Source organism: Eschrichtius robustus, chromosome 2 (assembly GCF_028021215.1).
Source record: "Eschrichtius robustus isolate mEscRob2 chromosome 2, mEscRob2.pri, whole genome shotgun sequence".
Taxonomy (NCBI): domain Eukaryota; kingdom Metazoa; phylum Chordata; class Mammalia; order Artiodactyla; family Eschrichtiidae; genus Eschrichtius; species Eschrichtius robustus.
In genome coordinates this window covers 105,100,760-105,116,013 of record NC_090825.1, presented here as the reverse complement: position 1 = coordinate 105,116,013, position 15,254 = coordinate 105,100,760, and the positions used below count along the sequence as shown (strand labels likewise).

Genomic DNA, 15,254 nt, shown 5'->3' with positions numbered 1-15,254 from the left:
AGCCAATTGGTGCTACAGAAGCATTTACAGAACACAGTGAAATAGTATTTTATATACCAAAACTGATCTAAACTAATCTCAACTAAAATGTAATGTATGACTATTGGGAGGATAAGAGGAAGAAAAATTTGTTATGAAGAACAAAATGAAAAACTCAATTCCTCATCTTCCATGGCAAAAAGTCAACAATGCCATTTAGATATCGAGAAAAATATCAAAGGAGCAGTTAAAATAGTTGAAGGTAATTTTTTCATAAGAAGTCTTGGAGATCTCTGAATCCTTAAATTATGTACACACATACATGTTTGTTGGATAGTCACAGGTTTGGTTTTGTTTTTTTCAAAGCTCACATTTAAAAAACCAGATAGGGAAGATTTCCCTAAGAAACGAATTAAACAGAGATCTGAGGTTTCAGGAGGAGTTAACCCAATGATGAGAGAAGTCCAGACAAAGGAAACTGCATATGCAAAGGCCCTATTAAGAGAGAGCGTGGTAAACAGGACTGAATAAAAAATATCATGGTTGGAGAGGAGAGAGCAAGACCAAGTATGGTGTGAGTTGAAGCCACAGTCATTCAGGAGCCAGCTCATGAAGAGAAGAACTTTTATGTCCAAGTTTGTCTAGGGCAATTTCCATTGATGCCAGTGTCCCAGCATAATTATCAATAGCTCCCTCTCTCACACCAAGAAGGAAGTAACCCTGTTTGAATGCTAAATTATATGGTCACCCTAGTATTAGGTAATACTGAGGCTTTTACTCTTTATCCTAGAAGCTACTATCCTGGAAGCCACTTAAAGTGTTTTAAGCAAAGGCGGTGAAGCAATCATTTTTTTAGTGCAGAATGTTAGAGGGGTAAGTGTTCTGGTACCCTATCCAATGTTGTGTTATATAAACATTGAGTAAGAATCTACTTTAAATCGACCGTTAAGAATGTCTTCTTTCTTTCACATCAAACACTCTTTATGACCTAAACTCATGACCTTTAGTCCCATTTCTTCCTTAATTATGTTCAGTGGCTTTGACCCTACTGCTCTTCTCTAGCATTAGATGCTCCTCACAGTCAACAGTAAGTTCCCACGAACCAAAGTCAATGGATACTTTTTAGGCCTTATCACACCAAAACCGTACTACCATTCCTTTGTAAATCTCCTTGTTCCATAACTCAATTCTTGTCCTTCCTCTCTGGCCATTACTTATCATCTTCATTGTGGGTTTTCTATCCCCTACCTAGTCCTCACACGTAGATGTCTTCCATGTCTCTGACTTCGCCCCTCTTCTTTTCTCTCTCTACCCCCAAATATCACCATGCTCCAAAAACTGTATCTCCAATCAAGTATCTCCTCGGAGCTCCAGAGAAGTACTCCAAACTGCCAGCTGACATCTCCATCTAGAAATCCAGCAACTCACTAACTCACTAACACCACTAACTCTGAGTAGGGTCCTCCAAATCTGTTCCTGCCCTACCAGTCTCTGTTAAGAGCAACACTATCTCCCCAGGTGCCCAGGCATGGAAGCAGTCACCCTAGACTCCATTCTCCCTAATCTCCCATGCTCAGTATCTCTTAAATCCACCTTCTGCCTTTTCCCACTTCCTACCTCAGTTCAGGAGCCATCTCATTACTCCCCACATGTCCGTACTAGTGTTTTTACCTCTACTCTTCTTTTCCTCCATGCAAAAGCCAGACTGACGATGCCACTCTTCTGCCTGAAATCCTTGAGGCTCCTGATTACCCAAAATCTAACCATCCCTCACACCAAGTATTTATATAGATATATACAGCTCTAGTTAGATGCACTATTTGCCTTTCAGGACAACACCTCTACTAATGTTTTCCATTTAGAAGCCAACCCTACTTATCTCTCAACACTCAGATTTCACTGCCTCCCCAATTCCTCTGGGATGTCTCTCAAAACTTTACAAAGCTCCTACTCTGCCTTATGTGGTATGTAGCCCCTCTCTCCATAGCAAGATGTGGACACTGCTATCATAGCACTTATTACATTGTACTAGCATACTGCAGTTACAGTATCACAATACTGTAGTGCTTTTTATGTCTTCCTCACTACATTGTAAGCAACTTGTTAACAGGCACTAAGTGTCCCATCTCCCTGTTACCAGCATCTGATTCAAGGCCTGGCATGTAGTACTTGTAATAGGGAAGAACAAATCTGACTCCATATTGGATCTGTTCCTTCTACTTTAACCTTTGCATTCTATTACTTTTGCTGTAAGTTAATCATTAAAGGGATGTTGCCTACAGCTTAAAGTATACATAATGAGCCATCTCCAGGAACCCTGTCTCCCAGTTAAGCTAAAATACCTTGGTTTAGTTCACTAGGAATACCCTAACCAGGCCCACCTGGGAATGGATGCAGGAAAGAAGAAATTAACACATCCCCTCCCATTCTGGCCTGAACCAGGAAATATTAGCAACAACGTATCACCTTTTTTACTTTACCCCTCACCTCCCCATCTTTGTTCTGAAAGAAACTAGCACCCAAACCCAGGCAAGATGGTTCTCTGGGACACTAGTCCACCATCTTCTTGGTGTGCTGGCCTTCCAAATAAAGTCACTATTCCTTGCCCCAACAACTTGTTTCTCGATTTACTGGCCTTCTGTGTGGGGAGCAGTACAAGCTTGGACTTCGTAACAGTACCTGTTCCACAAATGTGTGCTGAATAAAAAATGAAAAGAATATTTCTGCCATGAGTATTCAGGACTTATTTGGAGATTTTAGTTTATTTTGAAGTTATTATTAAGGCATGGAGTAAAGTAGGAGTTTTTCAACAAGGAAGAAAAGACAGAAGAGGTCTCTTTCAGTAATTCATTTTCACCCTTTCCTTATTAGCAAATGAAGCCCTCAGTATTTCAAACAGCTGCCTCAGTTACTGCACCCTCCTGAGAAATCCAAAATTATCTCAAATATCACTGTGAAAAACTCACACCTAGTACCATTTGCAAAAGTAGCACCCAAACCTGAAAGTCAACTGTCTTACGCAAGACTTCAAGTCCAAGGACAGATGACAGTGCTCCATGAGCCTGCTTCAGGTCGGTATTAAATGGCGTGATCCATGTAAAAACCCTGTAACAATGCTAGGACCTATTCTAGCTCTGCCATTTATCTGCTAAGTTATCCCAGGCAAAATACCTAACCTCTCTGAGCCTCAAGTTTCCTCACCCATCAAACAGGGCTATCATAACACTTAAAAGACAGTGTCTGTAAAGCATCTAGCATAGTACCTGGCAAACACAATAAGCAGAAGATAAATGTTAGCTCTTTTTGTCCCGCATCTTGCACCAGTATTCTAATCTCTCTAGGTCTCAATTTCTTAACCTACACACTGGGCTGGATAGATCAGATGATCCAAGTCCCCTCCTAGCTGTAAAAGTGCTATAATCCTATGATCAATAAACACAAATGCAACAAAGGCAAAAAATTAAATTTAAAAAGGACCAAGCAAACATATTAGCCAGGGAAAGTCTCACTTATCATCTAGGTCTACAGCAAAGATATCAGCAGAAACCTAAGATTATGACCCAAATGTGGATCTTTTTACTCCTTTATGTTCGCAACATGAGCATAACAATAAAAACGATCGAGAACTAAAAAGAACCTGCAGAAATTAAAAATAAATTCCCCCAAATGGACACCCATATGCTGTTACTGGCATCAAAAATTGGCAAAGTTGTAATGACTTTACCCAATGGTTAACATTTCACCAGTAAATTAGTTTAACATTTAACCATTTTTATCAATATGTTAACCAGGAGAAAAAATTTGATATTGTCAGAAAGTGGGAAGAGGATAATCATGGCCCTCTATGGCCTCTGAGAAATTAGGTAGTCACTGCAAAGCCGACATCTCTGGTCACGGTAAACTAATCCTACCCATTAAAAGCTGTTGACGTATCTTCAAAATGATGATATAGCACATTTACTGACATGTAAAGAAGTTCACAAAGCAGTGTAGCATGAAAGAAGGTTACGCATCAATATTTATCATGAACCCATTTTTCGTTAATAATGTGGATATAAAAAGAAAAACTTCAGAGCTCTTATTTATGGAACTAAGGGTGACTTTTACTTTCTTCTTGGTGTTTATTTGTATTTTCTAATTTTCCATAATGAATATCTAATTTTTGTGTGACAAAAAAATTAGTTTTTTAAAATTTCTCAAGTATAACAGCCAAAACACAATCCCTTTTATCAGAGAGATATACTGGGAAAAAAAAAAAGAATTTAAAAACTCTAATTAGGAAACTTCCCTGGATCCCAGAAATAATTGGGAACTTCAGTTAGACAGGGTCTCGTCACCCAATTAACACATCAGGCTCATTCTCACTGTTTGTGCATGAAATAGACCCACAGTGATGATATAAAAGTCTAAAGATCTCTAGCTCAGAAATATCTGAGGTGATGTCATCTGGACAAATGAAGAGAACAAGCATAATGGAGTATATGGAGAAAAAAAAAAACATTCACTAGCATATTTTTATAGTGCTTTATCTTTCATTCTGTGCGTTTACTTCCTTGAGTCTGGGTACACCAAAAGATTACCTAGTCTAACCTCCTAGTTTAAATAAACAACTCCAAAAGATATCATGCTCTACCAAACATCCTTTGAAAGCATGGGAAGGAAGCATCATGATGGTTTCATTACTTAGGACCTGTCTCCTAGACTTTAACACCAATTCTAGGGGTCTATCCTTCCTGTTCTTCCCTTGAAAATTAAAGTAATATTTACCATGGAGTTTTATACCTCTCATATTAAGGCAAGGGTGTTACTGGCAACTTGCTTCTACCAGGGCAAAATAAGGACATAAACAAAAGACCAAGTAATACATGGGATCAAGATTTTTGTTTTTCAATTAATTATCCTACCTACAAAGCAAAGTCCCTAGAGCAGATTAGCATTTATTACTTTAGATTTGAAAACTGAAAAATATGAATGTTAAAACAACCCTGCAGATACTGTTTAGCCCTGCACCTAAATTTCATTCTGTGACCAAAATATGTAGAAAGTCAACAGAGTAAACATATACAATAAGTCCAAATATACAGTAAATCCCCAGCACCCCCTTCTCCCCAAAGAAAGAGAAAAAAAATAGTTTATCTGATTTACTTTCATTTCCATATACTTCCTAATTTCTTCAAATAGCCAATTCTGATAAAAATCCATCCGTTACTATGAGACAAGTAAATGACAGGCTAGAAAAAGATCTGGGTTTCTTAATTCTTCCTGAGATTCAGAAAACTACTAGTTATGCCTTATCCCAATTACACAGATGAGGCATGAAAGCTCAAAGAATTAAAGTATTAATACCTGCCCCAAGTCACAAAATGTAGGAAGGTGCAACTTCATGTAGTGCTCTTCCTTATTAACACTACTGTACCTCAGGCTACTGTGACTGACAAGTGTCCCAATTATACATGCGAGTAGCACGTGAACATCTGTACACATTTTTTAACGAAAACACACAAATACAAATTTCCCAACAGGAGTTTCCTTACTAACGTACTGACAAAGTAAAATCAGAGGAATGTCGTTTTCCCAAAGGAATATACTATGTAGGCTTGATCCCCTCAACCTCAAACCTATCCTATTCACAACTTGCTTGAGGATGGAGGTAGGAAGCCTACAAATCTCCAGGTGCATATATACTGTGAAAAAAATACAAGCAACATTACACTTTATTCTATTTTGAGAAAAACTTTTCTTTTCATAAAATTATATTTAAAAAGAAGCACCATCTGTTTTGAAAATATATGAAATTCTGCTTTAAATAACAGATTTTTTGTCCAGTATCTCAAAGATTAATTTGAAAACACTGGCTTTGAGGTCTAATACCTATAATACACTAAACTGTGTTTCTTGGGACATCCTTTTATTTTTTTTTAAGATTTAATTTTAGTTTTATTTTTTTGGCTGCACTGGGTCTTTGTTGCTGCGCGCAGGCTTTCTCTAGTGGCGAGCGGGGGCTACTCTTTGTTGACGTGCACGGGCTTCTCATTGCATTGTGGTGGCTTCTCCTGTTGTGGAGCACGGGCTCCAGTAGTTGCAGCATGTGGGTTCAGTAGTTGTGGCGCACAGGCTTAGCCGCTCCACGGCATATGAGATCCTCTCAGACCAGGGATCAAACCTGTGTCCCCTGCATTGGCAGGTGGATTCTCATCCACTATGCCACCAGGGAAGTCCCGGGACATCCTTTTTAAAAAATTTTTTTTAATGAAGGGACAGTAAATTGACTTGCTTAGCATCTCAAACAATCCTACAGCATCCATTATATTAGTTATATTCCAGTGAGCCCCCATCTCCAGTTTCCTAATTAATTCATACTTCTCAAAAAAGAGAAAATGGCTTTAGAGTTAATTTTGCATCCTTTCAAGCTTGAATATCTACTGTGAACCAATCAATCAATCAAATTTATTTGTGTTTGAAGAATAAAGTACAACTTCTAGAACCTGATGAGTCAAGCGAAGTTACTAAGAAGCAGTCAATTAAAAAACATGAATCATTACTCTCTTATATGTAATCCCAGAGCTCTAAAACTTAAATTTTCATTAATTCATTTGGTGACAAAACTGCACCTGAATGGACATGAGGCTATTTTTAGTTGTCTTTCTCCATTTACTGTGACTATTAATCTTTCCCTGCAGAAATCCCTGTTTCACATAGAGTGCTACCCCAGACCCCACTGGGGTGTCATATACAGTATACGCATCATACTACCTTCTTAAAGTTGGAACTGCTTTTAATTCCAAACACTTGTGGCTATAAGGGTTTTACATAAAAGACTATGGACCTGTACCACTAAAGAAAAAAAAAAATGTATGCATTCACAAAATTAGTTACTGAACAACTGTTCAACATAACTTTCTCTTACATTTAGTTTTCCTGCAGAATTAGTTAATACTGAAATTCTCAATTAAGTCAATTTTTCTTTGCTTTTTCGTTTAAAGTGTTGACTGATGGTATTCATCCTCATTCTTGGCAAGTATTCCCCAAAAAAGCTTCCAATGAAATATAATTAGGCTTGGAATGAACTGGAGTAGCTATATCTTAGATCTGAGATCAGTTTCCCTGTAAGAGACCACCTGCACAGAAGCCGTTGTCAAATTCCTTCTAGCAGGACAAGTGCCTCCTAGAATTCTTCTGTCTTTGAGGTATGTTGTATGCTAAAGAACCAAAAAGGGACTAAGTAATTTTGGAACCTATAATTCTCTCAAGACTTGCTTTCTTAATCTAAATCCACCTAAATAAAAGACTAATTACAAAGACTCTAACTCCAAATAAGTTACAGAAAATTATTCTTAAACAAAAGAGCTCAATGGACCCAAACAGATAATAAAACATTTCTTCCTTTTCATCTTACAAATTATACTTCAATTATTGTTCAAAATTAAATTATTTCCAAGATTTCCAAGGATTACTATGCACAGGCACTGACCTCCCCACTAGACCCTAATAAAAAAGCAGTATGGACTTCCCTGGTGGCACAGTGGTTAAGAATCCGCCTGCCAACACAGGGGACACGGATTCGATCCCTGGTCTGAGAAGATCCCACATGCCACAGAGCAACTAAGCCCGTGCACCACAACTACTAAGCCTGCTCTCTAGACCCCGTGAGCCACAACTACTGAGCCCACATGCCGCAACTGCTGAAGCCTGTGTGCCTAGAGCCCGTGCTCCGCAACAAGAGAAGCCACCACAAATGAGAAGCCCGCGCACCGCAATCAAGAGTAGCCCCTGCTCGCCGCAACTAGAGAAAGCCCACATGCAGGAACGGAGACCCAACACAGCCAAAAATAAACAAATAAATATTAAGAAAAAAAAGCAGTAAACAACGAATAAACCCATAGCGAGAAAGAGAACAGAAAAAGGATCATTAGCAAACATTTCAACAAATTTCTAGTAGATAAAATGTAGAGGATGTCCCTGGTGACACAGTGGTTAAGAATCTGCTTGCCGATGCAGGGGACATGGGTTTGAGCCCCGGTCCAGGAAGATCCCACATTCCGTAGAGCAACTAAGCCCGTATGCCACAACTACTGAAGCCCGCGCGCCTAGGGCCCACGCTCTGCAACAAGAAAAGCCACTGCAACGAGAAGCCGGTGCACCGCAAGGAAGAGTAGCCCCCACTCGCCGCAACTAGAGAAAGCCCGCATGCAGCAATGAAGACCCAACGCAGCCAAAGATAAATAAATAAACAAATTTTTAAAAAATAAAATAAAAACTTAGTGCCTTAAAAAAAATGTAGATAGATGCAAGAGGGAAGAGATATGGGAACATACGTATATGTATAACTGATTCACTTTGTTATAAAGCAGAAACTAACACACCGCTGTAAAGCAATTATACTTCAGTAAACATGTTTAAAAAAAAAAATGTAGATAAATGTACCTATCACAGAACGTGCACACAGGGGTTACAGGAGAAAGTGAGGCAGACTTAAAATGAGGGATTAACTCATGAAACAGCTTTGCACCTCGCCCTCCTGGGCACCCCTTAACATAACTGCAGGTTTTCCAACAAGTTGGCCAAGAATACATCCCATTCCTACATAAAGAGATCCTAATTTGCTCTTACACTCAGAAAAGTGGGAAGGAGCTACCTAAATAACCCGGCAGTAATATTCAAGCATTAACTAGTCCTTCATTTGAAAATGTAGACAACCAAGGATCAGCAATTGACAAAAATAAGTAGGAAGGTACAAAGCAAACCAAACAAAAAGAACAAGTGACCAGGGAGGGAAAAGAGATAATCCAATTAAGAGAAGAGAATTTAAAAAGAAAACCCTAAATATTACCCTCAGACAAATTAAAGAAAATAATGCATCCTTAAAAATAAACACAAGCGGAAAAAAAGAGAAATACCTGTACAAAAAGATTTCTTAGAATTAAAAGTACGACTTGTGCCTTTAAAATGTCACTATTGAGCTGGAGAAGAGCAAAGTAATTTCCCAGGATGAAAAAAAGAATTATAAGAAAACAAGAAACCCAAGAGTTCAACATTCCAACAAGAGAGAACAGAGAAAATGGAGCACAGAAAATGTACGGAATAAAGTAAATTTCCCAGAGCTAAACAAAGACCAAGCCTTTAAATGGAAAGGACCTGCTTATAACAACTACGATGCATAAGAGAATATCCATACCTAGACCTATCACCATGCAATCCCAGAAAACCAGGAGAAAAGAAAATTCCAAAGCTTCCTGAGAGGCAAAGCAATTACCAAAAGAAAGTAACTGTGACTGGCATTAGGTAGACATGAACAACAACTGGCTACTAGAAGACAATGGGGCAATATGATACTTTCCAAGCTGTGAGGAAAAATGTTGAACCAGTATTCTATACCTAGCCCAACTATTAATCAAGCATGAGACAAAAATCAAAATTACTTTCAGACACACGAGACTTGGAAAGTCTACCTCCCGCCATCTTTTCTGAATAAGTAACTTAAGGATGTTCTCCAATAAAATGAAGGAAGAAACCAAGGAACCGAAAATATGTGATACAGGAGGAAACTGGGTCTAAATCAGGTAAATTCCTAGGACGTCAACTGCACATCATGTCTTAAGAGCAGAGAGCTTAAGGGAAGATAGTAGCCTAATATAATAGATATTATAATTAGATATCTTTTAAAAGTTTAAAGGTATGCTAAAGGCAAATTTTTCTTTAATCAGCAAGAAAAATGGAAGGCTATTTAGGAACAAAATTGTACAAAGAAAGTCAGGATTGAAATATGAAAGTAAAATGTGGTATGTTTTGAGGAATTGATGGCACATCAGAAAAGAAAATACATCCAATCCTAATAATAGATATATATGTTCAGACTCTCTATATATAGATATCTATCTATCTATAAAATCCCAGTATACTACCTGACATCTCAAAGAAATTGTTTTCAATTGTCAAGCCCTCAGACAGGCCTTCCTTAACTACACCATCCCTTCACCCTGCTCTATTTTTATTCCCCTAGTATCTGTTATCCTAACATTATATCACATACACTGATTTCATTGATTCTAACACATATATTCTTCACTTTTTAATCTTGATGAAACCAGCATGCATTTTACAATCCATGCAGAGCATTTTACAACTACAGTCAGCCAGGTGGCAGTCTTGTTACTGTGTGAAAAACCTTCAGTGGATACCTTCTGAAAAGATTATAAAAGCACCAGCATCAAAATGTTTCAGATTAGATGAAATACAATTTTTACTTGCTTGCTGGGTATCTCCCCTATCATCAACGTAAGGGAAGTAACTTATTTTTTTCAAATCTCTGTATCCTCCACATAAAACAGCGACTGGCAGGTAACAGATAGATACTTAATCTGTGTCACACTTTAACATCTCTCAAAACAGGGTGGGTCCAACAGGATGGATCCTACATAGTTGGCCCTGAAGTTTTTCTTCTTAGGGGTACACGTGATAACGGTGAATCATATAAGCAATGGCATCCAAGATATGAAGAAATTCAGTAATGAAAAATTTGGAGGAAGATGGAGACAGTAGTGAGCGAACTGACCCATTTCAAAAAGACGACTCCAAACATTAGAAAATCCAGGAAAAAGAAACATAAGCTTATTATTATTTTTATTTTGTGGAACTAAACACTCAAAGAAATAAAAACAAAAAGGGCTAAATGTGATTGTCTCCTGGAAAGAAGCAAGAGACATCGTTTTTCACTATAAGCCCCTCTATACCTTTTTTTTTTTTTTATACCAAGTGCACATATTCTTTATGAACCGTTTTTCAAGTATTTAACAAGATGGGGAAGTTGAGATTCACATACTGAAAATCACAGAGACCGAGACAGGAACATTTACACGGAGACAGAAAGACATTCAAGGGAACACAAAGTCAAAGTCAGAATCAGGTATCTCCAGAGATCTCAACTGGCAAGAGGGGATGAAGACCACCGGAATTCTGGAGGCAAACCGAGCAATATTCTAAAGCGTGACATCAACACTAGCTGCCTACTGAGGATAACTATGCCATTTTGCTCATCAGAAAGTCAAGGTAGGATCCGCAAAGGTTTGCTAGTTTATCCGTGTGCCCTGGACTGAAAAATTCAGACCCTCTTATGTGAAAAACTTACAAGCTCTCCCTCGCCACAACTCTCCACATTTACACAACACCCTTTCACCTGCCCTGGCCTGTCAACACAATGACAGATGCGGGGACTGAGCTGGGTCTCCCCTACACCCGAAAAACCAAGTGACTATGTCTTGGCGGTACAAAAGCTAGGGGAGAGGACTGCTGCGGGAGGGCAGGCGGTTCGCCGATCCGAGAACGGTGGCCAAGACGTGAAAAAACCCAGCTTGCGGAGTCCGGTGCAGAAAAATACCCAAAGACCCGCGCCTGTCTCCGCAGAAAGAAAGGACACCTTTCCCCAGAGAAAGCTAACCAGCTTGAAAACCCAACTTGCCCAGAGCCGACAGTGGCGCGCAGTTCAGACTCCGCCCCTCCCTCTTCGCCCAAGGCAGGCGCAGAAAGATCGCAAAATGTCACAGGGCCAAGACTGAGCGCGCCAAAGCGGGACCCACCCCCGGGAGACCGGGACGCCGGAGGCAGGTCCCTCCCCTTCCTCTCTCCGCCCGCGCAGAGCTCATTCATTCTCCAGGCGGGCAGCCGGTCCTCCCCGGCCGGCCATTCCTGCACCGCAAACCCACCAGACGCTTTGTCTCGGGCCTGGCCGGAAACCCGGGCGCGCATTGGAGCGCGCGCCCAGACGCCACTTCCCCGCACCTGGCGCCCGCCCCATCTCCGCGCGTTTAAAGCCTTCTGGATCCCGGGGTCCGAGGCCCGAAGCCGGTCGCCTGTCGTTGGCGGCCCCAGGCGCGCACTTCGCCGAGTCCCACTGGGTATCCAGGATCGGGAAATGTGCATCCCGGTCCCACCATCACTACAGCTTGAGACCCCCGCGCGACCCCCGCCCTCGCTGAAAAACACTAGATTCTTTCTCCTTCTTGGAGACCGAGACCCTGCCCCTTCCGAAGGACGTGAGCACCCCGGCCCTCGCCCTCCCGCCCGAGCTGCGCCCCGGCACTCACTTGAGGAGCAGCTGGTCGTGCTCGGCCTTGAACTTGCCCAGCTCGATCTGCAGCTTGGCGCGCTCGCGGGCCGTGTCGTCGAGCGCGCGTCGCGCGTCGGCCAGCTCGGTCTCGTAGAGTGCCTTGAGGCCGGTGAGCTCGCGGCCGCGCACCTCCTCACGCTCCGTCACCTGCAGCTGCAGCGCGCTGTTCTCCGTCTCCAGGCTGCGCACCTTGTCGATGTACACGGCCAGCCGGTCGTTGAGCTCGCGCAGCTCCTCCTTCTCTTGCAGCCGCGACAGCCGCGTGGGGCTCAGTGGCGTGGCGGGGCCGCCGGCGCGGCTGCCCGTCCGCGGCGGCACGGGGGTCGCTGTCGCCATGGCGATCGGCGAGGAGAGCTGAGCGCGGAGGCCGCGGGCAGCGCCGGAACACGGAGGGGGCGGCAGGCGGAGAAGCCTGAGAGAAGGCACGAACCGACGATCCGCGCTCGCTGAAAGGCCGACGTCGGGGGGAAGGACGAAGCACCTGGGATGGCGGGAGAGGGGTTACAGCACAAAGGGCAAAGGGGGAGGACTACGAATCAATTAAATGTAAAACGCCCTTTGTAAGAAAACATGCACACACTCACACACGCGCGCACACACGCTCGGGAAATACGGGGTGAGGGTGGCCGGGAGAGCCGAGCAGAGTCCGTGCGCCGCCGCCGCCGCCGCCGAGTCTCCCGCCCGCAGCACTTTGTTTCCTCTCAGGCGGCGCTGAGCCGCGGGCGGGGGGAGGAGGGCGGAGGGGCGGGCTGGCTGCGAGCCGCTGGGGGCGGAGGTGGCGCGGGCCGCGGCGCCGCGCTCCCCAAGATGGCCGGCGCGCTCCGGCGTCTCCACGTGACCGTCGCTGGCCAATGGGGGCCGGCAACGCGGGGGCCGGGCCTGTAAATTCAAAATCTGGCCCGCAGGCAACCGTCGGCTCGGCGCGCCCGGCTGGGCGTGGCGGGGGGTGGGGGGGGAGCGGTAAGGACTGAGGGCTGTGGGGAGGGGTGCCGGGGAGTGCTCGCGCGGCGGCTTTGGGCCCCGCGCCGGCCGGGCCTTCCCACCAGCCCGCGGGGACCGCTTGTCGGGTCCGGTCGGCGGATGGCGGGAAAGGGCCCAGAGGTTTCCGGGGCGGGTCCGCGCCGCCGCCCACACCCGGCGGTTCAGGGAAATTCAAATGTAAACGTCTCTAACTGACACACGCAAAACTCGTAGAGCCCGGGACGACCGCGGGCGTTGTAACCTTATCCCCGCCCCGCGGTGAGGGTTCGGAAAACAGCCTGGAGGCCCGGCCGCTGTGGAGTTACGTAATGAGCGCTGGTGTCCGAGGTTCAAGACCAACTGCGTGCGGGTTCCAAATGCAAGCCTTTATTTTTCTCTCAGGTGGAAAACGGTGTAGCAAAACACCTCCTCCCATCAAATTGACGCACGCGTGTCTAGAAGCGGATGAATAAAGACCACAGAACAGCCAGTGCTGATGGGCGGTTCCCGATCCGGTTATTTCTTAACAATTTAGGGCTTTATAAAATCAAAACCACCTCACAAGTGATATGATAAACATGTTACTAAGTAAATAGCACAAGCTATTCATGGTCATGCTTCACTAAAATCCCATGTATCAAAATCTAAACTTGCGAAAACTTAAGTAGAAATGCTTTTTGCTTTGAAAAGGGATTCCCCTGAAAAGTAATTGACCACAGTTCTAATAGAATGTCCATCAATCCCTTTGAAAAGTTTTAAACTTTTAGACTTAACATTTATTGAAGTTTACTATGTGCCCTGCCCTGGGCTTTTCGTGGATTATCCATCCACACATTCTGTGGTGTGGGAACCAGATTCCTTCCATTTGAAAATGTACCCACGTAATAGATGAATTTCCTTACAGCCGCCGGCAGGCGACAGGACTGCATTTGAACCCAGGCGGTTTCAATCGCCTCCAGAGCCTCGCCCTCAACTATAACCTGGAAGGCCAACTCATAACCCTTTAGGGACGCATCGGTAGAGTACTTACAGGTTAGTTACCTTAATAATGGCAGGAATGAAGACTAGAATGTTCTTTAAATGTTAATCATGCACAGAAGAATTAGTGAAGGGCACCGGTTGAATATCATCCTCCTTGAATTTCCGGGCACTCTATGAGTGATGATACTCTTCTTATTAACGGTTCTATTTCCTGCCCTGTTTGTTATCTAAAATGCCTCCTTCCTTAACGTCCTTGACAGTTAAAAAGTTGAAAAGGTTCTTTTTTGAAGTTGGTGTTAGGAGTTCATAAGTATTCAAGTAAAGTTTTAATAACTTAAAAGGACCTTGAAAATCTAAATTACTTATAAAGAAATGAGGCCTAAAGAAGGTGAGTGCTGTGTCCAAGGTGGTAGAATCCGGATTGCAATGTAATTCCAGTCTTCTTGAGGCCCTTTCCACTACACTGACAGCTTGGCTTTCACTCCATACCCTCCTCTTACCTTAGACGTTAAAAAAAATATTTGGAAATATTTGAAAATTATTTTCTCTCCATTTCTGAAGACTGTATGTGAAGTGATTTCAGGCATGATCTCTACTGCTCTCAACCCCACTAAGCTTTCTCTTGAAAGTTTGAGACTCCCTCAATCTCACTGTTTTAGGAAACTCAGATTATATCCTATTAGCTGAAACAACAAATACACGGGAGTCAGACAGTTGGGGATTTGCTGTTGATAGCAATGCAACTTTATGGAAGTTACTCCTTGGTTTCCTCATAGGAAATGGGGATGATTCCTACCTTGCAGGGGTTTGCAATAATTAAAGTAATATGTGTAGTGTTTAGACATAGTATGGGACGGCTAAATAGTAATCCTTACTAATAGTAATCCTGTGTCTCCGATCAAAAGCAATGAAAAAAGAGGGAAAATCTCTTAGCCTTCGAATTAGGTACTTGGGCAAACATTTGGTCAGGCACTTTACTAAATGTACACTTCTCTTATTCTCTTGGCTTTTCCCAAGCCTAACTCCGTACCTGGAATAAGGCCTGTTTCATCCCGGCTCTTTCATACTGAATGTGTCCAGCCCTCTTCATTTAAAGAATTCCTGCAGTCCCATTGCCACCACCGTTTTCCCCAATAAATGAGAAGTAGCAAATACTATATGAGTATGGTGACAATGCTCCTGCATTTACAAGGACAATCATGATTTCAAATATTCTGCCTGATTTTTTTCT

General features: G+C 42.8%; 1 protein-coding gene across 2 annotated transcripts in view; it reads right to left on the bottom strand.

Annotated features, from left to right (window-relative positions):
- The window catches only part of LMNB1 (lamin B1), a 71,246-nt gene extending 58,424 nt beyond the window's left edge, over positions 1-12,822 (bottom strand). The window contains exons 1-2 of one of the 2 annotated variants that reach the window (XM_068535789.1): positions 12,667-12,821; positions 12,060-12,563 (exon numbers count right to left, since the gene is read on the bottom strand). In XM_068535789.1, coding sequence (XP_068391890.1) covers positions 12,060-12,418 — 359 coding nt within the window. In that variant the 5' untranslated portion in view covers positions 12,419-12,563; positions 12,667-12,821. Of the gene's footprint in view, positions 1-12,059 lie in introns of both variants that reach the window. The other variant, XM_068535790.1, reaches the window with a different exon arrangement.
- Positions 12,823-15,254: the final 2,432 nt, after the last annotated feature.